We start from the raw sequence: 23935 nt of genomic DNA on the forward strand, positions 1-23935 counted from the left end.
ATCATTCTGAGTTTAAAATTTTGTTGTCGAAGAGTCACTAATAAGTGTATTATTTTACTTTCATATTTTTGTTTATGGATATAATTGCTATATTTGCAATTCATCACAGCTCTACTAGTGAATATCCCATGATCATCTGAGTTACGTTTTCTCTAAAAATCATTATATGGAATCGAACTGGGGTCTCTTACATTGCAGGCATATTTTTACCAGCTGAGCTATCCTTATGGGAAGCCCATAAGGATATCAGTATTGCCTATTTTGGAACAATGCTATTATTTTAGAAACTTGCTGAGAAGTTTGCTTTAAAAGATACTAAATGTGAAAAGACAAATACCCGGCATGAAAAAGTTGGATTTTCTTCTTCGTGGGGCAGCTCTCTCAGACTGTTGTTCTAGGGTCCTCAGCTGCAGGGGTGAAGGTGGAGGATAACTTTGTTTTGAAACAAAACACCCAGGACCTTGGTGAGACGGAGGTCAAGAGAAGAACACAGTGTTCTAGGAATGTATATAGTAAGGTCAACAGATTTTTGATGGCCAGCATATCACCAGAATGCTTGAATGCAGTTTTATCCAAAACGGGCTTTCCTTAAACTGCCTTCTTCAGTTGTCATAACACCCTCATGATTGTAATGTTAATTTAAAAAAAAAAAATCATAATTGGTGTTCGTACCACTTTACCAATTGGTTCTCTTTTTTCCTTTTTTTGAACAGAACTCTTAGAGGCCGGCATCAAAGGAACTTCCGAATCGCTTAAAGGTGTGAAACGGAAAAAGATTGTAGCAGAGAATCACCTGAAAAAAATACCAAAATCCCCTCTGAGAAATCCTCTTCAGGCCAAACACAGACAAAATACCGAAGAGTCCCCTTTCCCCCTGCTCGCGGGTGCAGCTGAGCCCCACAAGAAGCAGAGCCACAGCCCGGCAAAGGCCGGGGGGAGGCCGCTGACCAAACACAACGGAGAGACCCCAGGGCTGACCACCGGGGCCCCCAAGCCCGAAGCCCCCGTCTGCCCCCGCAAGCCCCCACTTCTGCTGCAGCCGTCGGAGCCGCGCCGATGGCGGTCGGAGGGCCCCGACCCCGCCAAGGCCGGCATCCCCGAGGGAAAGAGTGACCCCGGGTCCCCGCCCAGCAAGGGCAAAGCTGAGCGCCGTGAGGCTCCGGCCTCCGGCCACAGCTCCCCACCCTCCTCGTTTGCAAACACCGCCTTCGATGTCTTGCTGAAGGCCATGGAGCCAGAGCTGAGCACCCTGTCGCAGAAGGGCTCACCCTGTGCTGCGAAGATCGAAAACCTGAGACCAAATAAAACTGCACGCACCCCTGCTCACCTGCACGGCGGCCCGCGGGAGGCCCCTGACCCGCGCCCTCCGGACGCGGCTGCCCCCTCGGAGCAGCCGCCACCACCTCGGACCTCGTACCCCTCCGGGCCCGTGTCCGCCACTCAGAGGAGGGACCCAACGGCAGTCCCGGCCTCCTCTCCCGCGTATCACATACACGAACTCCCTGTGCCTAAACCCGGCCCACAAAGTCAGCAGCTTCCTGCGTGTTCGGGTTTCGCCCCATCCCTCGCGAGCCTGCGGGGCCAGGAGAACGCCCAGCTTGAACACGTCTACACCGCCGTGGCCACGTCACCCCCTGGCCGCACTCAGGTCACCCCTTCCAACCAGCAAGTGGACGCTGCTGCCTCGGTGCCGGTGAGCCCCACGCCTTCCACACAGTCACCCCCCATGCCCATCTACAACTCGAGCCCTGTCGCCGCTGTGGTTAACCACAGCGTGGAGCAAATGTGCAGTCTTCTCCTGAAAGATCAGAAGCCAAAAAAGCAAGGAAAATACATCTGTGAGTATTGCAACCGAGCCTGTGCAAAGCCCAGCGTGCTTCTAAAGCACATCCGCTCCCACACTGGGGAGCGCCCCTACCCCTGCGTGACCTGCGGGTTTTCATTTAAGACTAAAAGCAACCTGTACAAGCACAAAAAGTCCCACGCACACACTATCAAACTGGGCCTCGTCCTGCAGCCAGATGCTGGCGGCTTGTTCATGTCACACGAGTCCCCCAAAGCACTTAGCCTCCATTCGGATGTGGAAGACAGCGGAGACAGTGAAGAGGACGCCGCTGGCGATGAAAGGCCGAACGACCCGGGCTCCGTGGACCTGCAGCCGGCGCAGATGATAAGAATGCTGTCCAGCTCGGAAGCTTTACCAAAATCAGGTTCCATTCCAAGCAATCCTGAGCGCGTGGTCGGTGACTTTGCACTGCAGGATGGGTCTTCAGAATCACAGGCTGTGGCAGAGTTACCAAAGGTTGTGGTCCACCCCATCAGCGTGTCCCCTTTAAGAGTTGACAGCCCAAAGGTTACGGATTCCAAGCCTGAGCTCCCTGGTACACAGAAGGACCTTCAGGGAACACGGGTCCTGTCCCACCCGGCCTGGGCGTCCTCCCTGGAGGCAGATGAGAAGACCCATCAGAAAGGCGACCCAAGTCAGCCCGACGGAAAGCCAGAGTCCCCTGTGGGCGCAGCGCATGCCCAGCTGCAGAGGCAGCAGGCCACCGATTACTGCCAAGAGCAGCAAGGAAAACTGCTGAGTCCTCGCAGCCTGGGAAGTACGGATTCGGGGTACTTTTCCCGATCTGAAAGCGCCGACCAAACCGTGAGTCCACCCACCCCCTTTGCCAGGACGCTACCCACCCCAGAGCAGGACTCTGCGAAGAACAGCGGGCCCTCAACCCCTCGGGTCAGCACACCAGCAGCCTCTGCTGTTCCAGCAGGTGAAAAAGCACCCCTCCTCCCAGGTCAGATGCGCCCCCCGCTGGCTACGAAAACGCTCGAGGAGCGGATCTCGAAGCTCATCTCCGACAACGAAGCCCTGGTGGATGACAAGCAGCTGGACAGCGTGAAGCCCCGGAGGACCTCCCTCTCCCGCCGGGGAAGCATTGATTCCCCCAAGTCATACATCTTTAAGGACTCTTTCCAGTTTGATTTGAAACCAATGGGACGGAGAACAAGTTCAAGCTCTGATATACCAAAGTCCCCTTTCACCCCCACAGAGAAATCAAAGCAAGTGTTTCTTCTATCTGTACCTTCCCTCGACTGCCTGCCCATCACCAGGAGTAATTCCATGCCCACCACTGGGTACTCCGCAGTACCTGCCAGCATCATCCCTGCCCCGCATCCACTGAGAGGAAGTCAGTCTTTTGATGACAAAATTGGCGCTTTCTATGATGATGTCTTTGTACCAGGACCTAACCCTTCTATGGCCCAGAGTGGACATCCCCGCACCCTGGTGAGACAAGCAGCGGTGGAAGACTCCTCAGCAAGCGAAAACCATGTTCTCGGGGCCGGACAGCCCTGGGAAGAGAGCCATCCCGGAGGCAGCCCCGCCGGGGAGACCGCAGCCCTGAGGAGCAAGCCCCCGGCCCCGGGCTCACACTTGGAAAAGAAGAAGTCTCACCAAGGGCGAGGGACCATGTTTGAGTGTGAGACCTGTAGAAACAGGTATCGGAAACTGGAAAATTTTGAAAACCATAAGAAATTTTACTGTTCAGAGTTGCATGGACCAAAAACCAAGGTCGCTGTGCGGGACCCCGAGCACGGCCCAGTGCCCAGCGGGGCACAGCACTACAGGGTCGCCGGTGCCACCGGGGTCTGGGAACAGACGACCCAGATGCGGAAAAGGCGGAAAATGAAAAGCGTCGGAGATGACGACGAACTTCAACAGAACGAGAGTGGAGCACCTCTGAAAAGCTCCGAGGGCTCCCAGTCTCAGAGCGTGCTGGGCCCGGCTCCCAGCCTGTCTCAGCAGAACCTTGCCGTACCCAGCGAGCTGCAGCCTCGAAACCTTCAGCGGCAGACCACACAGATTCAGCTTGGGACCAGAGGCCCCGACCAGCCCCGGGACCCAAAGCCATCGTCTGTCCTGGAAGAGCCGATGAATTCGGCTGCCCAGGACAGGGTGGAGCCCAAAAGACACGGGGCCGGCATCTCGGTCATCCAGCACACAAACTCGCTCAGCAGGCCCGGGGCCTTTGACAAGCTGGATGCTGGCGAAGGCGCGTCCCCCGTGCCTTTCCAGGAGCTGAGAACGGGCAAGCCGGGGTCTCTGAGCGTCAGAGGAATTTCCCAAGAGGAAGGCCGCCCTTCCCGGCACACGTCTCAGACCACGCTGTCCGATGCTCCAAGAGGGGAACTTCAGGACGGTTCCAGAAAGATCTCAGGTGAGCGGCATGTGCTCGGACAGCCCTCCAGACTCGTTCGGCAGCACAGCATCCAAGTCCCAGAAATCCTGGTCACTGAAGAGCCAGATCGGGACCTGGAAGGCCAAGGCCACGATGCGGAGAAATCGGAGAAGTTCAGTTGGCCTCAGCGGAGTGAAACCTTGTCCAAGCTGCCGACGGAGAAACTGCCGCCCAAGAAGAAGAGGCTGCGCTTGGCCGAGATGGAGCATTCTTCCGCCGAGTCGAGTTTCGACTCCACACTCTCCCGGAGTCTCAGCAGGGACAGTAGTTTATCGCACACTTCGAGTTTCTCCGCCTCTTTAGACGTGGAGGACGTTTCTAAGACCGAGGCCTCCCCCAAAACCGACTTTCTGCACAAAGCGGACTTCCTCCTGATTCCCGCTGGCTCTAATACACTGAGTGTTCCGGGGGGTCACCGGGAGATGCGGCGGGCTGCGTCGGAACAGATTCACTGCCTGCAGACGTCCATGGAGGTGTCCGATTTCAGAAGCAAATCATTCGACTGTGGAAGCATCGCCCCATCTCAGAAGGCGCCACCGGCTGAATCGTATCCTCCGACATCCCCTTCCGGCGTGGGGGTCGCCGTGCACGTGCCCCTCTTGGAAAGACGGAGGGGCCCACTGATACGGCAGATTTCTTTAAACTTCACTCCGGAGAATCAGCTGGCTCCCGGGAACCCATTATCTTTCCAGACCATTGCCCCTCCCTCTGTGAACACAGTGCCATTTCAGGGGCCTCCGCTCACTCACACAGTTTCAGCCGAGTTTCCTGCAAGTACTTTGCACGCCCAAACTCCAGTGAAGGATGTGCGAGCAGAAATGGCAAGTTCCCACTCTCCAAACCTTTTTCCTGTTCAACAGCTTCTAGGTATACACTTGTTGAATCAAATCCCCGTGCCCCTTAGCCACCCAGACACACACATTTCCCTGCAGGTGTCTTCTACACAGAGTGTCAAACCAGATGCAAGCCCCGGTGGCTGTGTACCTTCTAAAAGTGAGGATTGCTTTGCTCCCAAGTACCAGCTCCAGTGTCTGGCGGTTTCCTCGAGCCAGCCTTGTGCTTCTAATCCTGTGCAACCTCTGCCAAAGCAAGGTCTTTCAGATGCAGCCGGGGCCACCCCTCGTGCAACCTCACTGACCTTACCAGCCAAATTAGCAGAAGCCACATCTAACTCGTGTCCTCCACCACCCCTGAAGGTTGGGGCTCTCGGCGGTCAGGTGCCAAAGTTGCCCACGTCCTTGACGCTGTCCGCACACCTGCAGACTCAGGTCCCCACGCACTGTTTCGCTGCGGTCACACCTCTGCCACAAATCCTAGTGACCCAGGATCTTTCCAGTCAGCCGATTTGCCAGGCTAATCGTAGTACGGTGCCAGTCAGCGAAGAACAAAATTCCATACCAAAACCGGAAAACGATCCCCGGAATGCTTTGCCAAACCCAGAGGGAGAGCTCGTCGGCCAACCTGTCTTGTCAGAGATGGGCCAAAACCCATCTCCGTCAGAATCCTCGCCCACAACACCGAAGATGTCTGTCGGAAGACTTTCCCCACAGCAAGAATCTTCAGCTTCCAGTAAAAGGATGCTCTCCCCAGCAAATAGTTTAGACATCGCCATGGAAAAGCACCAGAAGCGAGCCAAGGATGAAAACGGAGCTGTCTGTGCAACAGATACGAGACCACTGGAAGCAGTGGGCTCAAGAGCTCCTGACGGTAGCAAACAGAAGAAGCCCGTGCTGGTAAGGCAGGCGTGCACCACGGAGCCCCTTGAGGCTGTGACAGTGGAGCAGGATGTTTTTCCTCACCCCGAAGGCGGCACCGAGGCTCTCCACTTGACTGTTGTGTCACCAGCCGATAACGTGTCATCAGGACACTGCAAGCCTGTGGCTGGAGAACCCATGAAAGAAGTGCAGGAATTTGGAAGCATCCCGTCAGCCGCGTTGCTAACGCCGACAGTTCGAAACCCAGCTGCGCCTGCAGAGAAAACTCACATTTCTCCTTTGGAATCCATAGACAACCACCAAGAAAGGAAGTCTCCAGGGATTGAAAATCCAGGCGACAAAGCGAACGTCCAGGAACAGAGTCAGCCTGCAGCCACGACTCCGTCCGCGTGTGAGCCTGGCGACACACAGCTGTCCATGTCCTTCCCCAGCCTGAAGACAGCCACCAGCTTCACGTGGTGCTACCTGCTGAGACAGAAGGCCCTGCACCTGCCGCAGAAGGACCAGAAAACTTCGGCCTACACAGACTGGACCGTGAGTGCCAGTGATCCAAACCCACTCGGCCTGCCAACCAAAGTGGCTCTTTCTCTCCTGAACTCCAAGCAGAAGACCGGAAAATCTCTGTACTGTCAAGCAATAACCACCCATTTCAAGTCAGACTTACTGGTCTATTCAAGCAAGTGGAAAAGCAACTTAAGCAAGGTACTTGAAATATCGTTTATCTTCAGAAAGAGTCTGTGCAAGTTAGTTTCCACCTGTCTGGATGCCTGCAAACATTTCAGTTGGAGATTGTATTTTAATTTTGAATGACAAACTGTGCTAAGTGTAGAGTTATTTGAAAGAAAGTGATAAGTTTACCTAGGGAGCTATATTGATGAAGATTACCCAGAGTCCCTTCAGTGATTCTGTCTTCCAAGCATTTTGAAAATGATAACCTGCCTTGAGCACTTTTTTTCTATTGGTGGAAATTTAAGTCCTAATGGTACATATAATTGTATTTTTTACTTTCATCTTTTTCTTATACTAAGGATTTGTTCTTCTTGTTAGGTGACAGAAGACTACATTTATGCTTTGTCCCTGCTAATGAAGGGGAACAGAGGTGTGAATATTGGAGATTGTTCTGTTTCATTTTGAAATAGAAGCAGAGAGCCATTCATCCTTGCTTTATGCAAATCTGGCCACCCTCCGCTGACCATGCTAATCCCATATCTCGTTCTGTGTAGCTATAAGAATCATCTTACTACTAGAGAAAAGAGTCACAAAATAACTGTACACTTGATAATTAAGTTAATTTGGCCAAGATTTGTACAGAAAAGTCATAAAAGTATTAAGTTTGGGTTATTTGTGAAATCTTATTAGAGTTGTTGGCTTTATAAAATGAGGAAATCATTTAAATGATTAAGAATAAATACATAAATAAGGGTATTAGGTTGGACTCTGGACATTCAGAATTGTAGATTAAGTTCTTGATCTGTACAGATTATACAGGTTCATAAATATTTATCAATAAGATAATAATCACAGTACCAGTATTAGAAGTATATACAACTTTAAAAGAAGGAAGTCTCTAACACTACCAGGTAACTCAAGGAATATAAGGAAGATATTCCAAGAGTGGTGATACTTTGGCTGAATCTTTAAGGAAGAAAAAAAAGTAGAGATTTTTTTTTTTTTCAAGCAAACAGAAATGAGAAATTTTAATAGTCTGCCAAATGATGTGGAAGTGAAAAAGAACGTGGTTCATTTCTAGAACCCCGAGGAGTCCAGCATGGCTACCAGGTGTTGGAAGCTTGAGACACTGACCTAGTTTGAAGTTGGAAATGTAAATAAAGACCAAAGGAATGCACATGGTGGTCGAGAGCCTTTGATACTTTCTCAGTGGAGGAGGGTCCATCTAGACCACTCAGAATTTAATTTTCAGATGCTTAGCCTCTATGTCTACTAAATCAGATGGAAAATGAGACTTGAGCATGAGAATTTAAACAGAGCTTCATGTATCTATGTTCCTGAAGCACCTATGAAAACTAGCTCTCCTTCAGTGCTCAGTGCTTGGTAGAAATGCCTTGGGAAGGGCACACCCAGATTTGGAGCTGGGAAAAGAGTTCCAGGTGGAAGGTGTAGAGATCCTTCAGTGCATAGATGCAGTTAATGAGGTCGCCCAGGAAGAGTGTGAACAAGAGAGAGGGGCTTGGGACGGATCCCAAGATCCCTACTATTTAAAGGGTTGAATGAATGAAGAAAGTCTCCATTGGAACTGAAAGAGAATTTCAAAAGGAGGGGAACTAGGAGAAGGTGGTATCACACAGGGCGAGGAAGAAGATATTTCAAGGAGAACTGTTCGAGCCAAGAGGTCGGACAAAGGAGACTAGCATGGTATCAGGACTGAACAGCCTGATATCCCTGAGGCTTGAGCTATATGGACTGGTGACCATGGGGGGCTGGCTACTGGCTTGAGGGTTGCTGCTGCTGCTAAGTCGCTTCAGTCGTGTCCGACTCTCTGTGACCCCATACACGGCAGCCCACCAGGCTCAGGCTTGAAGGTTGACTCACACCCAAGTGTGGATGTCTTTATAATTCAAAATGGAAAAGAATAGACAGATGCTAAAAGAAACGAGGTGTCAACACCATATAATGGACAGAGTAGTTAAGCATATAGACTAAGAAAATAGTATAGCTTTTGGCATGTTGCTCATTGGTGAACAGAAATGAGATCTGATGGCAAGAATGTGAGCAAAAGATAAGGGAGAATTTGGTATTGAGAAGAAGGTAAGCAATAGGATTGCTGCTGTTAAAGGTACAAAGTCAAGGAAAGGTGTGCGTATATAGATTCCAGATTGCAGGGAGACCGGATGTGTTTGCCAGAAAAGGAGGAGACAGTTGCATTTGTACTTGTCAGGGTCCGTGCCATTACCTCTTCACACCACCTTTCTGAGACAGGCCAGCTGCTCTTCTTTCCCCTGGCTTTGTAAGGATGGGGCCTTCCCAGCAGAGTTCTTGGTGAGGCCACGCTGGCCCTCTGTTCATGGTACACACCCCCTCTCATCACTTAACTATGTTACTCTGTAACTATGTTACTATGTCCTCGCAGTACAATAGCTGTCTACTTGGTGGTGTGATTCTTAGAGGAAGATTGTCCGGGAGGCTGGAATCAAGAGGCCCTTGATCAGAAAAGTTGGGCCTTATTTTGGATTTGGCCAGAGGACTGGAGTTGGTGCCCTTGCTGTTAACACTTGACCTTCGACAAGGGTCCCTCCTCACTGGGACGTGATCCACCTGTGCTGCCCGCCTCCCGGGGCCTTTGAGGGCAGAGTGGACCGGGGAGTGAGATAAGTGGCTGGGAATAGTGCAGCTGTATAAAATCATGAGATGGTGTCGCAGCGTTTCGGCAGGGAAAGCCACACTGTTCATTATCCTGGTGTTCAGTGCTTTTTTTCTAGAGACTTAAGTAGTATGAGGCCAAGACCTAACTTTTGACCTGAGATGTATAACTCACAGTCACCAGTATTCAGGAACTTTGCAGAGGACAGAGAGAAGAAATCTAACCGTGGTTTAAAATGATGGGGAAGAGGAGGCTAAAATATTGGGAAACAGGGCTACTGCTTTAACTTCACCACACATTGACACTGGCGGGGAGTTATTCGTCTTTTTCGGGGTGTGAGACATTATGCCATAAGGGGTAGCTAGCTCTTTTCCATCTTTAAAGAGTAAACTCTTTAACAAGTATGCTTAGGCTGTAATATGAGTGATTGGTTAGCTCTAAGAACAGTATTTAGTTTATTTTTTAAATTCGTATTAAGTTCATTGAATACCAGGGTGGGAGGTTTCAGAGTCTTTATTTGGGGGTGTCACTGGAATGTGGTGGAATTTTAAAGTCCAGTAAGATTTATCAGTTCATCGTGATTCCGACAGAAAGAGGAGGAGAGAAAGCAATGACCTTTAAAGCTGTTATGTCCTTGTAACGCCTTCCACTAAGCTAACCTTATGCACTGTACTCTGCCGTGTTTTAATTTCCAAGTGAAACATCAGCGTGTTTGTGTTTTCAGCTTTATTAAATTAGTGTCTCTCTCTTTTTTTTTTTTTTCCCTTTCAGAGAGCATTAGGTAATCAAAAGTCCACAGTAGTTGAATTCAGCAATAAAGATGCCTCTGAAATTAACAGTGAGCAAGATAAAGAAAATTCCTTAATCAAAAGTGAACCAAGAAGAATTAAAATATTTGATGGAGGGCAAGTACAAATTTTACTTCTTAAATGTACATTTAAACTTACTTTTTAAATGTACATTTGCTTTCATGTGAATGAAGACTTACTAGTGCCAATTTTATAAAAATGTTGCAGAGTTTCTTGGCTTATTAACAGAATCTTCATGGCAAAATATATGTTAGGTATTATGTTAAATAACTCCATTTTGATCAAGAAAATGATAACTATTTAGGAAACATTGTAGGTTCTAGGAGGCAGCTGAACACTAAATTTTCAGAGTGAACCCTGGGTTTCACATTGATTCATAATAAGGAATGGCCTGGAAAAAAATCTGCTAAGAGAGATGAATTAATTGCCTATTTGATATCTTTTGTGAATTTGGTTGTGAAAAAAATCATAAGAGCCAATTGTAGTTAAAATGAAGCTCAGAAATATTTCAGTACTGATAGTTGTAACTGAATTTAACAATAACGAAATGTTTAGACAAGTGACTTAGAGGAACTATTTTAAAATTAAACATGGTATTGAATAAAGCTTGAATTGAATTAGCTATTAGAATATTGTGTTGCTTTGAAAAGCTGGAATATTCTGTTACTTGTACGTGCATAACATTTATATTGATTGAGTATAAATATTGTGCCTTGTCTTTATTTTTTAGGTTGAATTTTAATCATTAGTATTTTCTCCAAGACATAGTATCCAGTTGCTTTATCCATTTTTTTTTTCTTTAAATTAGATATAAATCAAATGAAGAGTATGTATATGTCCGAGGCAGGGGAAGAGGAAAGTACATTTGTGAAGAATGCGGAATCCGCTGTAAGAAACCTAGCATGTTAAAGAAACACATACGAACCCACACAGATGTCCGCCCCTACCACTGCACTTACTGTAACTTCTCCTTTAAGACGAAAGGTATGAGACGACACTGCTTCCTAGTCCTTTATTATATGCATTAAGTCAGTAGAGCCAAGACCCAGCTTTGCGTATTATCTGACCAACGATGCAGTAGTTTAAATAAACTAATATACATTATACCTTGTTAGCATCATGTTTTTATTTCTTTCTATATTTCTAGACCTCAGATTTTAATTACATACTTTTAGAATATATGTAATAAATATGACCTTCGAAAAGGAGCAAGTGCCCTTTTTCTTTTACTCCTCAAATTACAGTTGTATAGCGTGATGACTAATACATTTTCAAAATTACTTATTTTGGGGCCAAAGAAGAAAAAGAAATTTTTGTGATCACAAGTAAATGCATTTCAGTGCTAAAAGATTAAAGACAAAAATTAATAAGTACAGTAAAATTATACTGATTACATTCATATTTTATTATCTAATTTTAGTCATGCATAGCCATTTCTTTTTTTTCCGTGAAACATTTATTTTACCCAAATTCTTTGGAATTTCAGTTTCAAAGTTTTCTTTTATACTGTTTAATTATTATAGAACTCAGAACTAGGAGTTAAAGTTACATTTAGTACCATTTCTGTACTCTTTATATGTTTTTATTTAAATTGTAAGGCTTTATTATAGTTAAGGTAATTTTACCTTCTGTAAATTTCCTGTTACATATAATGAGTGCACTGTTGTAAAATGTTTGCTTCCTCCATTAGGTTCCTTGTTTATGGATTATTGTATAAAAATTAGTTGCTTGAGGCTTCAATTTCATATACCACCCTTTACAAAATAAGACTCTCTCAAATACAAGGCAGTGTGATCATAAAATTATTTGTCTGAAAGGACAAAATCTATGAAAAATATTTAATCAGTAACTTTTTCACAGAACAACTTTATTTTTATCCCTTTTAGTTAACATTTGCTTTTTTCTTACTATATTGGTTGACTTTGAGGTTTTTGTTTTAAAGATTGATCAGTTCTTCAGCAAAGTTCATTACCTTTTTTGGCTACTGTTTATTGGCATTTAAGGAGAGTTATAGTGTATAGTAGCTTCTAATTAGCTCTCCTTAAATGCCAGTAATACCTGAAACAGGAGTGATGGGGAAAAACAAAACCGTGATCCAGATAGTCTTGAATATTTCTAAAGTTTCAAGAAATCATGAGTTGGGAGCAACCATGATTCTGTCTTTCTTGATGTATAGAGGAGTTCCTTCTAGAAATGGAGAGTGCATTTCAGGATAATTTTCCTGATCTTGTGGGAAGGCTTTGATAGGATTAAGTGGTTTGATCTTTTAACCCAATTCATGGCTTTTACACTGGTTTTGATCCTAATGATTATGAAATGCCCGTCTGTTAAATAATTTCCAATGTGAGACCAGGAGATCAGCAATAGCCCAGTATTTACAAATAAAAGATGACCAGGTACAAAGTGATGTTACCAGATAAAAGAGGATCAAGGTATAATGTGAAATGGGTGTTTCTCGGTAGAAGGAGGGAAAGGAATCAGGGTATTTTAAAGGTATATTTATAAGGGCAAGAAAGGAAGGAAAATGTAGATGTGGAAAACCAAATGGAACCACAGAGATTTCTTGGCAAAGAAAAATTTCATGAATCATCAAGTATTAATCCTAATGAAATAGCTCAGACCAGCATCATGTAGAATTTAAGGTAAATGTCTATTAAGTGGTGGACGGGGCATTGTGATCCGTGAAGAGTGAGCAGTGCATGTTAGCAGTCTTCCTGTCTTGTCATTTCTCAAACATGCCACACATGTGAGTTTACGTTAAACTTTCTGTTTTGTCAGATTCTTCATTGGAATTACGTGATAAATACTTATTTAAAGAAAGCTACCCAAGCTAAGGAGAGTGGTGAAGAAAATGTCAGAAATTCACTATTTCCCTATTCTCCTCAGGGCAGTTCTCTTTTCTGTGGTCAGCTTCCTTGTAGAAGTCTACCTTTTGTGAATGTATGTGGAACGGATTCCAGAGTACCTTTTAAAGGCAGCTAAATAATAAAAGTCTTGTTTTTTGATGAGACTGTAGATTTTGCCCTACTCTGATTGATTTGGTTTTCCCAAGCAGTTCACCCCTACTTCTTATTGGATGTCTGATTATTAACAGAAAGTAATAGTGATGTGACGGCATGCCCTATAAAGAGGAGTATGCAAAGATAGCATTGCTCTGTCCTCCTAGACTTTGACGCTTCTGATGGTCATGCTTGTAAATCTGTGCTTCATCATTTGTCCTCTCAGTTTATTTTATGAATGCATCTTCAAACCAGTTTTAATTGATTTGTCTTCATTATTCTACTTTAAAGGTCAGTCAGCAGAAAATACACATTGAGCTTGCATCTCTGCAGGATTTAGGCCCATATATAAAACAGAAAGTTGGGCTCTCTCTATATATAGCTATAGGAACCCAGAAACAAAAGCTTCCTGCTTTCCAGAGGATTTAGATTAATGTTTATTAAATCTGTTGAAAAATGTATTGTGTTAAATTAATGCACCAAGTTTAAAGCATTGCTAGGGGATATTTGCATTTTAATATGCATGTTCTGCATATGAAATGCAAATTGCTTTATTTTAAATTATTTACAAAGTTGGTTAATAATAAGTAATAGCTCAAGTTATGAGAAAATATGCTTATTAAAAACTTTATATTCCCAAACTTGCCTCCTTACAATTATACATCTATCTCTTAGAAAACAAATGACCTCTATGACTATCTAAGGAACAAAAGCATTTTGAAAGAACTATTAGTGGACCTTGTAATTTGGTTTGTAATATTGACATCATACTAGAAAGTGTTTTGACTTGTAAATGGAAATTTCAGCCACAATAAGATGGGAAAACTAGTCATAACTTTTAATATGAAAATTTTGAAGCATACAGAAAAGTAGATATTTGTATAATGAGCACCAGTATACCCATCATCTTTTAATAGTTGTTAACATGTTGCCAAATTTGCTTCATGCTTTATTTTAAAATAAATGTCAGACATGGCAAGTCATTTAAGCTGGACATTATCTCTAGAACCACAGAGGTCAGGGTTTGCTGGATCTTAGTATCTAGTCCGGGCCCCCTCTTTCACTTGAACCTGTTAAGCCCCAAGCTCTGGGATGTTGTACATACCAACTAGTGCAAGAATTGGCCTAAACAGGTGTGACCAGATCTACCGGCTCAGTGAATTTTTAGTGGAATTGAAGTTCTATAAATATTGCAGTTTCACTGGTCTTCTAGCTACCGCAAGATTTGGCTCCAAGTCTGGACCAGTGATTCAGACATGTTTAGCTCTTCTAAAGGTTTATTCTCAAATACTAATATGCCCCTGCTCACCAAACCCAGCATTTAGATTTTGTTTCTTTTCAAAAGAGGTGATTTTCCCTTCTTGGCAATTTTGGGTGTCTGTGGCATTATCCACTCAAGCTGCTTGTTATCCTCTAGAGAATCTGAGTTCTCTCCCTGTATTAATGATCACTTTGGGCCAGCATGCCCAGTGGTTCCCAGTGTAACCCAGTGATGCGTACAGGGGTCAATATACCAGCTGTCAGAGGAAATACCCCTTTAGGGTTACTGTTAGGAGACTTTTAGTCAGAAGGGTGAAGTGAAATTAATGCAGAAAATTCTTTCTCTTGTTCCAAACACACAGAAATACTATTTGTAATACAACAACTAACTATAGTTTTGAATAGATAGCCAAGCTTGAAATTTAGAAAGATAGATTCTCAGATAACAAAAATAAAAAAGAAACTCCAAACTAGCACGGTGAACAGATATGGAAAAAAAAAGTCCATAAGGGCATCAAGCCAGATATATGCCCACAGACCTGGGGATTCATAGTGGTCCTAGAATGGAGTCTAAGGCCTCTGAAAGAAGCCTGGCTCACCTGTCCAGTGTCTTTGGATCCTGTAGGGGAAAAACTCCCTGCTGAAAAACAAATCCCTATACCTATGCCATGCCAAAAAGATCCCCAGATTCATCCAGAATTACTGGAATGAAGCTTTTCAAGTCTCAGGCAGAAGCACCTGGAAAATTGACATATAGAGATGTCTACAGCCCAGGGTACTTACAACTTCATGCAGAACCATCTTGCTCAAGATAAGTTTACAATAAAAGCTAAGAAGTGTACAAGGAAATAAAATACTATGAGGGAAAGCCAGCAAACACAGCGTGGGGAGAATTCAGAAACCACAGGTCACAGTGCAATCTGAAAGGGACTTTTAAGTGTGTATAAAATGTTCTGTGAAATAAATAAGGACTGGAGAATAGAAACCATAAGGCAATGGGAGACATTATCAAAGTAGAGGAGATTATTACTTAATAATAATTAAGTAATAATCTGAATAATAAATCTCTCTTCTTTATTATTACTTAATAACAGGGTTATTACAACATACAGATGCCAGTATTTTCTTTTGAACAAATTTTAGTCATTGGAATTGTGTAACCACAGTCTGTACTTTCACTTGAAATAGGAATGGAATTTGCCAGTATTGACAAATGCAATAGCAAAATAATACTATGTAAGCTTAGTAAACATTCTTTTCCCTTAAGGAAATCTGACAAAACACATGAAGTCCAAGACACATAGCAAGAAATGTGTGGATTTAGGCGTCTCAGTAGGTTTAATAGATGAACAAGATACAGAAGAATCAGGTAAGGCTTTATTCCATATTTTTCATAAATGCTATTTACAGTGTACTCTTTTTTTTTTTTTTTTGCATCCATACTCTTCTTTCCATTCCCACTGACTTTGCTCAGTTCCTATTTTCATTGCCTCTTATTTATCCTATGTGATAGACTCCTGATCAGTTTCCCATCTTTACTTTGTCTTCCTTCCTTTAACATCTATCCCTGCTGACGTTAAGTTAATCTTCCTGCAGCATGTGTCTGATCATACTATCCCTCCGCTCCGAGTCTTCCATCGGTTTCCATTTGCCTACCAAGAACAGTATGAGCCACTTGACCTCCAAGTAATTCCTCACAATCCTTTCTAGTCTGACGTCCGCCCGCCCGCTTCTCCACCTGTATCCCTCATCTCTCTCTCTCTGTCTTCACTTGCCCCACCGCTTGAGTCTCCTGCTTCCGTGATGCTGATCCGGCTCTCTGCCTGTACCGCTCTCCCTGAAGGCCCCGCCCCCGGTCCCCACAGAAACGCGGCTCCCCGTCTGCACCCGGTGGAAATCTTATTTTCCTCCAAGATCCAGCTCAAATCCACCGCTGTCACGAAGCCTTCTCTGATTTTTCCCCTTGCCACAGCACTTGTGGAAAGCAGTTGTTCCCTTTTCTCGACACCTGCAATATCCTAGAGTTTGCTCCGTGCAAGTAATGAACCCCTTTCTGCCATGCTTTTATTATGATTTACACGCTTCCTTGCTCACCTCCTCACTGAGATTCTCAAGCGTGTCAGGAGTAGAATTCATGCCTGGGTAATACTCGAGGCCACCCACAGTCCTCAGCGCGGCGCCTTGCTCAGGGCAGCTGCTCTGGAAATATTTGTGGCATAAAGTATTGGTTTGCTTCCCCGGATTGTTTATTATCTTGAAAAGGTTAACTGGTTGTTTTCTTAACAATGTTAGCTCAACAACTAGAAGTATTTATCTCTAACCAGCTTTGAGGAGAAATAAACCTGTTCATCTGTTCTGACTAATCAGACAGTAGAATTTTATTCTTGTAAGGCTTTTTGTTTCAACCCAAGAATTTAGCAACAAAAGAGATACGTTGTTGTTTTTTTAAGTTTCCTATTGCTTTTTTGAAAAATACCCTAAATTAAACATTTACCTGCTTGCTATGTTTTAGTTAGTATGTACTAGTTTGATGTAGAAAAAATTTCCAAAGAGAAAATGGTGAAGATATCTTTGAAAATATAGGTAAAAAAAGCAAATGCTTTTCATTCCACCTGACAACAATTAACACACTAGATGAACCAGCCTGAATTTGTTTCTAAATATTCAAGAGAAGTGACTCATGTCGTAAGTGCTGCAGTTGATATGATTTAGTATTTTAAGCTTAAGGAAAAGATTGCCTTAAATTTTAATTACTGGCAATAAATGGATGTGTTGTTAAAAGAAGGAAAAGATAATTATAACAAACTTAGGACAAAAAGGAGGTTCTTAGTGTTTTATAGACACTTTGATACTCTGATGCATATTGGGAATGGCAATATCAGGATTTAAAAGTAATATGTCAAATTAACATATGAGTAACTTTTTTGTCCTAGGAACAGAAGTATTAAAACTGATTTTCGAATGGCTAGGAATTGAGTTCTGTGTTGGTGTGTTTGTTTAAAGACACACATTTAATACAATTAATATACCTATAGTTTACTTCTAATATAAATCGTCTGTTTGATTTATTTTCTGCTCTTTGTAATCCTGCAGTAAATTAACTACCATAAGTATTTAAGTGAAAAAAATCTCTCCTCATTATTTATTTGCTTTATTGCTGTTCCACAGAGCAATTCAGAATTAAAAAGCTAGGAAAAAATCAGTAAGGGTTTCAGTGAGTATATTTATCACCTACAGACTAGAAAAAGCTCAAAGTAAGGGCTGTAACATGAAACACTAATTTCTGAAAAAGGTATAAATGTTAAAAGCATTATTATTATAATATTTACTCTTAAGTGTTTTTTACCTTTTCAAGAAGATGAGTCTTACAAAATTAAGTAAATGTCTGTAGAAATCTACTGAATTGTCAAGGGAAGCTTGTGTTTCTATCCCAGATTTCCATAGGCGAATTAAGTGCAGTCTTCATGAATTATCAGCATCATTCCGACTGGCTGACTGATGATGATCTTACGTCATCTCCCATTCATGTTTGTCATTTCTCACCCCATTCCAGAAACACTGGAACCAGGTTTTAGGTTACGACTCAAACTTAATGGCCCTAATTCCTAATTTCAGTTGAGACCCTCTGATAAAGCTCTAGGTAGCTTTACCTGTTTTTCTGTGTGTATGTGTGTGTGTGTTTTAATTACTGTGTTTATTGGTAATACTCTCAGGTTTTTTTTCATGGTTTTTATTGAATAGGAAATTACAGCACCTCGATAGATTTTGCCAACTGCTATTTTATACCAGAGACCTCATGTTTCTTTATAAAATGCCAACAAAACATATTCCTTCACTTTTGCTTTATTATAGGCCTGCAGTGAAGGCAATAAATGGTCAGTATTTATTGTTTGAAACAAATGGTCTTGCTTTCCCTTTATTGTCTTTTGTTCTTCTAAAAAATATTTTGTTTTTTTTTTTAATACAGTTGACATTACAAAGAGTTTTATTATATGCACTCCTGTATTCACACCAGAGTTGGTGATTATATTTTCTTTCATTTGCTTTAAGTCTTTCTCTTAAATTCAGTGTATTTGGGGTAGGCGGGGGGGTGGAGAGCAAGCTAAATAAAGATCACACATTAGGTGCAATGTCCCTTACTTACCCTTGCATGTCACTCTCCCCAGAGGCAAACAGTAACCACACTTAGGGATTTTCTTTCAGTTCATTTACCATACATGTGCATATCCAAACATAACACCTGGGTTTTAAGTTTGTATTCCAAATTTGCATAGACACTATCACCTTATATGTAGATACCTAGAAAATTAATTTTGCTTTATAATTTTAAATTGTTCTGTAGAACAGTTTGTATTTCTGCACATCCTTAACTGTACCGGATAACTGTATGAATTTTAATTTGGGACCAATTTGATGGATGACGTCTTGCTGCTTTATTTATGTGTTCTTGATTACTATCCTAAGGTTGGATCTTACAGTTCTTTGGGACGTAGTTTCATGCTGTTAAACTGATGGCAGTGAGAGGTGGGATCTTGCGGAGCAATTCTTCAGATGTCTGTGTTTTTAGAGAGGGAAGCCTGGAAGCCCGCAATATGATGCCGCATGTCTGCAGGGCAGACTTGTTTTCTAGTCCAACACCAGCCTAGAACATAGTAGGTATTCTTTTTCACTCTCCTTTGCTCATTCCTCCTCATCTTCTGTCTCTATACATGGTGCCCAGGGCCGTGATTTCTAAGCTCTCATCTTTTCTGTCTATGCCGCTCCTCTGGTAGTCTCATCCAGTCTTCTGACTTTTTAAATGCCAACTGTATGCTGATGATTCTGTATTTACTCCAGACCTGCACGTCCATCTGCCTGCTCACCACCTCCTCTTGGACGTTCTAATGGAACATCTAAAACCTGATGTGCCCCAAACTCCTGGTTGACCCCTTTCCTCTCAAGACGCATGTTTCCCTGTGGTTCCCCCCCCCCATCCTTTCAGCTGTTGCACTGAAATCTTGAAGTCTTGTCTGATGTCCTTTGCCTCCAATCCATCAGTAAAACCGTCGCCTCCTCCTTCAAAATGCATTCAGAAAAGCGCTTTGGGCCACCTGTGGCACCCAGCTCTGGTCAAAGCCACCATCCTGTCTTCTAAGTTGCTTGCAGTAGCCCCTGATGGTCTCCGGAGTTCAACCCCTGTCTCTTCACAGGCTGCTTCCCACACAGCAGCCAAAGTGGCTTTTTAAAATGATGTCGTTACTTTGCTTAAAACCCTCCATCAGCCTCCTGGCTTGTTCAGAGCTGTGGTCTGTGCCCCCCGCGAGCTCTCTGCCCCCCACCCCCACTTCCTCACCGGGTGCTGGAAGGCATGCCATCATCTCTCAGCGCCCTGCTCAGATGTCACCTCATCAGGGAGGCCTTCCTGCACCGCCCGAGAAGAAACCCCTGGCCCTCTCACCACCAGCCTTACTCACACCCCCGACCTGCTTATTTTTCTGTTTGGAATTTAACCACCACGAGGAATGTGAGTATTATCTGTTCCTTTCAACTAGAAAGTAGAACAGAAGGACAGGCATCTCCTCATGCTTGCCGCTCTGTGACTTGCTGGGACTGTTACCAGCAAGTCATAGATGGTAAATAGTTGTAGACTGAATGAATGACTGGGAGATGTGACCTTTTTCTGTCGGGAAATAACTCAATATTGTTTTTTTTCGAATATTTATTCATCTTCCATTAAATTCCTTCACTGAGATGAAATGGTAGCTGTAATACAATATTTAACGCCTTTACTTATGAATAGCATTTACATGATTTAACCATTTGACACAGGTATTATCAAAGAGATGATGGCCATTCATTTGTTTCTTGGTTATTTATGGGTTATTAGAGCAGAAGACTAGTGGATATTTTAAGCTACCCTGACCATTCCATTTCTTCATCCTCAGTAATGATCTGCCCAAACTGATAAGTATCTGTGGCCATTTTTCAGTGGTTCCAGAGAAGAGTGTATTCTCTTTCTGGTGGATTCCTTTTATGGATTTAGCGCTGCGGCCGCTGCCCAGTATGTGCAGAGTCACGGCCCTCGGGAGCTCCTCGCCTGTGGCTGTGATGCTGAAATGTTGAGTGAGCCCAGCCTGGCCAGGGTCCACTCCCCAAAGCTGGGATCTGGGGAGGACAGGGATACCTGGTCGGGAACAGAGAGATGACTGGGGGTATCCCAGGAGAAAGGAAAGGAAGGGAATATAGAAAAAAGTATATTTATCCATATGTCACTTTGTTCAAAAAAGTATTGATGAGAGGGGGTAGGCTAAAGGATTCTGGACTCAGGGAGTTGTTAGGCAAAACCCCGGAGGTTGGGAGAGGGGTGGAGGGCGTTAAGAGTGTAAATGCAGATGAGAAGAGAGCACTGGGCAAGCTGTGGGGGTCGGGGTCCTGCTGTACAGGAGAATTTCAGCATGGGCCTTTAAGAAAGTCAGAGGGGTTTGGGGTGTTTTTTTTTTAAATCATCTAAAATAATTTAAAGTCACTGCTGTTTTAGTCCCATATATATATATGAAAAAGCTGGCTTAAAACCCAACATTCAAAAAACTAAGATCATGGCATCCAGTCCCATCACTTCATGGCAAATAGACGGGGAAACAATGGAAACAGTGACAGACTTTATTTTCTTGGGCTCCAAAATCACTGCAGATGGTGACTTCAGCCATGAAATTAAAAGAAAACTTGCTCCTTGGAAGAAAAGTTATGACCAACCTAAACAGCATATTAAAAAGCAGAGACATTGCTTTGCTGACAAAGGTCCATATCGTCAAAGCTATGGTTTTTCCAGTAGTCATGTATGGATGTGAGAGTTGAACCATAAAGAAGGCTGAGCGTCAAAGAATTGATGCTTTTGAACTGTGCTGGAGAAGACTCTTGAGAGTCCCTTGGACTGCAAGGAGATCCAACCAGTCCATCCTAAAGGAGATCAACCCTGAGTACTCACTGGAAGGACTGATGCTGAAACTGAAGCTCCAGTACTTTCGCCACCTGATGCAAAGAGCTGACTCATTAGAAAAGACCCTGATGCTGGGAAGGATTGAAGGCAGGAGGAGAAGGGGACAACAGAGGATGAGATGGTTGGATGGGATCCCTGACTCAATGCATGTGAATTTGAGCAAGCTCCGGGAGTTGGTGAAGGACAGGGAGGCCTGGCATACTGCATCCCATGGGGTTGTAAAGAGTCAGACACAACTGAGCGACTAAACAACTATATATCTGACTTTTGCTTCCTAGGTGGCTCAAAGGTAAAGAATCCACCTGCCAATGCAGGAGACATGGGTTCAGTCCCTGGGTTGGGAAGATCGGGAGGAGAAAATTACCCAGTATTCATGCCTGGAAAATCCCATGGACAGAGGGCTATAGTCCAGGGGATCACAAAGAGTCAGACACAACTGAGCAACTATGCACACACCCATACACATCTGACTTTTAATCTGGATTGTTTTCTCAAATATTCTTGAAACAAGGAAGCACAAATAGTAGAGTTTTTAATCCATGCCCCCTTGGAATTTTCATTGCCAAGCTTTTGTTTGTTTTTTCTTTCTGCCCCTGCTGTTTTATTTTGTAGTGGGAATTTAGACAGTAATGACTGAAAGACACATGATTTCTGTAAGTGGGTAGTCCCATTTGGCAACCACAGTAATAATACCATAGAGCAAAAATCTTTTTCTGGAAGGGTGTTTTTACACACAGAGTACCTGAAGGTGTCAGCATCCCTCCTCCTCCACCAGGTGGAGTTTACAGGTTTGGGTGGATCGTTAGTAACTTTGCCCTCATGCATCCAGTTTTGTTTGTATAAATGTATAATGACTCACTCAGAAGTCTTGCTGTTCATTTAGTAAATCAGGGAGCTTTATTTCTCTTGGTGTTCATTTCTGCTCTGACTCAGCAGCACCACAGGGTAGATTTCCCTGCAGAATAGACCATCTAAAAGCCGAGGACTTGATTTGTTCCTGCCTTCACATTTCTGCGTGTGTTTGAAAGCTCACCCTTAATCAATTCCATAAGGATGTTGTAAGGAAGAGTGGTGTACGTTATGAAGTGTTTCATTTCAGGATCAATTTTATTTTCCAAGAAAAAATATAAACTATCAGCCATACTAATGTAGCAGAAGTAGCGGCTGACTTAAAATAGGAGGGAGAATAGCATTTTCAGCTCTCCCAGTTTTAATCTAATTGAAATGTACATCTGCTGGTGGGAAGCTCAGGTCCAGAAGCTGCTCAGGGCAGAGTGGTCTCAAGTGCTGGCTTCTCTCCCCTGCTGCTTCCTTGCCTCCCATGGGAGTATCCCAGGTCCCTCATCACGCCAGGAAACCCCTCCTTCTCAGGAGCAGGCTCACGGCCGCTGTTCCTTTTGAGACTTCAGCCGCCATCACCAGATTCCTGCCTGACCGTGTATTCCTTGTTTCCCGGAAAACAAGTGGTGAAATTGCCCTTGTGTAATGTAGGGTCTTTCCACATATTAGCTTGCTGTCTCTTTCCCTTTAACCATGAACAGTCTTAACTAGTTTTGATAGCCACCTGCATATTTCACATGGGCAGCAGGGAAGTGCTGTCAGAAGTGGGGTCCTAGAACACTTTAGGAAGGACTGTTAGCCTCAGCACACTTGATGAAAGTCACGTAAGCCTTAACAGCCACTGCTAACAGGAGATGTGAGAATTTGCTCCAGATATTTAAGCCTTGATTAATCTCATTACCCTGGGAAATGGGTATAAACTTTTTAAAGGGAAAAACCCACAAGGATGTTATTTGGGAGAACCTGATTCTAAATGCCAGAGTTTGCTGCATAGCAACCAGAAACCTAAGGATTGTGTTTTTAGGTTTATTGAAAAAATTGGGGGAGGGGCAGGGGGCGCTTGGCCATTTAATTGATCTTTTCTGTAGCATACATAATCATCAAGAAATATCATCTCTGAGCTTTCACTTATTCAACAAAATTAAAGGCTCTCTAAAGGCCAGTGTTGCTACAGAGTATCCCACCATAATATTTATTTGAAAAATCATAACCGTTTGATAATGTCTTGGTCAGCTTCTGGTTTTCCTGGGAAGATTCCAAGCCTTTTTATTCCATGTTCGTATTTAATTATTCCTTTATATTTGCCTTGTTTGTTTTCATCAGAGATTTACTCCAGATTTATTTCTACTTACCTGCAGTATTTCTTCTCCTGATATCATCTCCAACCTTTTTCTTTTCTTATGGAATGTCCTAAACCTGTTTTCTTGTCTACCAACTCTTAACCCCACGTATCACGCACCAGCGTAGTGTGTGTGTTTCCTGGTTGATGGAGCACTTACTGTAGGTCCCTGTGGAGGTGCTGTGATGAAGGACCAAATGCTCCTGAGCTGTTGACTCTTCACTCCCCTTAGCAACATGGGCTGTATGGCTGCCCATCTTATCCTTCAGCAGATAAATTCTTGTTCTCACTTTTCAAATGGACTGAATTTAGAGATATTGGGAAGCATTTATTCTGAATTAAGCAGAGGGGACTGTAATCTTACCTAAGGCAACCATTAAATATTGGACATGTGCTGCCTCAAGTTTCCATTTAGTTTAAACCTAGCACCTCAAGCTATAATT

General features: G+C 43.6%; 1 protein-coding gene across 5 annotated transcripts in view; it reads left to right on the forward strand.

Annotated features, from left to right (window-relative positions):
- HIVEP1 (HIVEP zinc finger 1) overlaps positions 1 to 23935 on the forward strand; it is a 129771-nt gene that overhangs the window by 91431 nt on the left and 14405 nt on the right. For 4 of the 5 annotated variants that reach the window (XM_006057773.4, XM_025265739.3, XM_025265746.3 and 1 more), the window contains exons 4-7: positions 714 to 6652; positions 10041 to 10174; positions 10887 to 11062; positions 15605 to 15706. In XM_006057773.4, the coding sequence (XP_006057835.4) occupies positions 714 to 6652; positions 10041 to 10174; positions 10887 to 11062; positions 15605 to 15706 (6351 nt within the window). The remainder of the gene's footprint in view (positions 1 to 713; positions 6653 to 10040; positions 10175 to 10886; positions 11063 to 15604; positions 15707 to 23935) is intronic. The other variant, XM_025265750.3, reaches the window with a different exon arrangement.

The sequence above is a fragment of the Bubalus bubalis genome, chromosome 2 (genome assembly GCF_019923935.1).
Source record: "Bubalus bubalis isolate 160015118507 breed Murrah chromosome 2, NDDB_SH_1, whole genome shotgun sequence".
Classification (NCBI taxonomy): domain Eukaryota; kingdom Metazoa; phylum Chordata; class Mammalia; order Artiodactyla; family Bovidae; genus Bubalus; species Bubalus bubalis.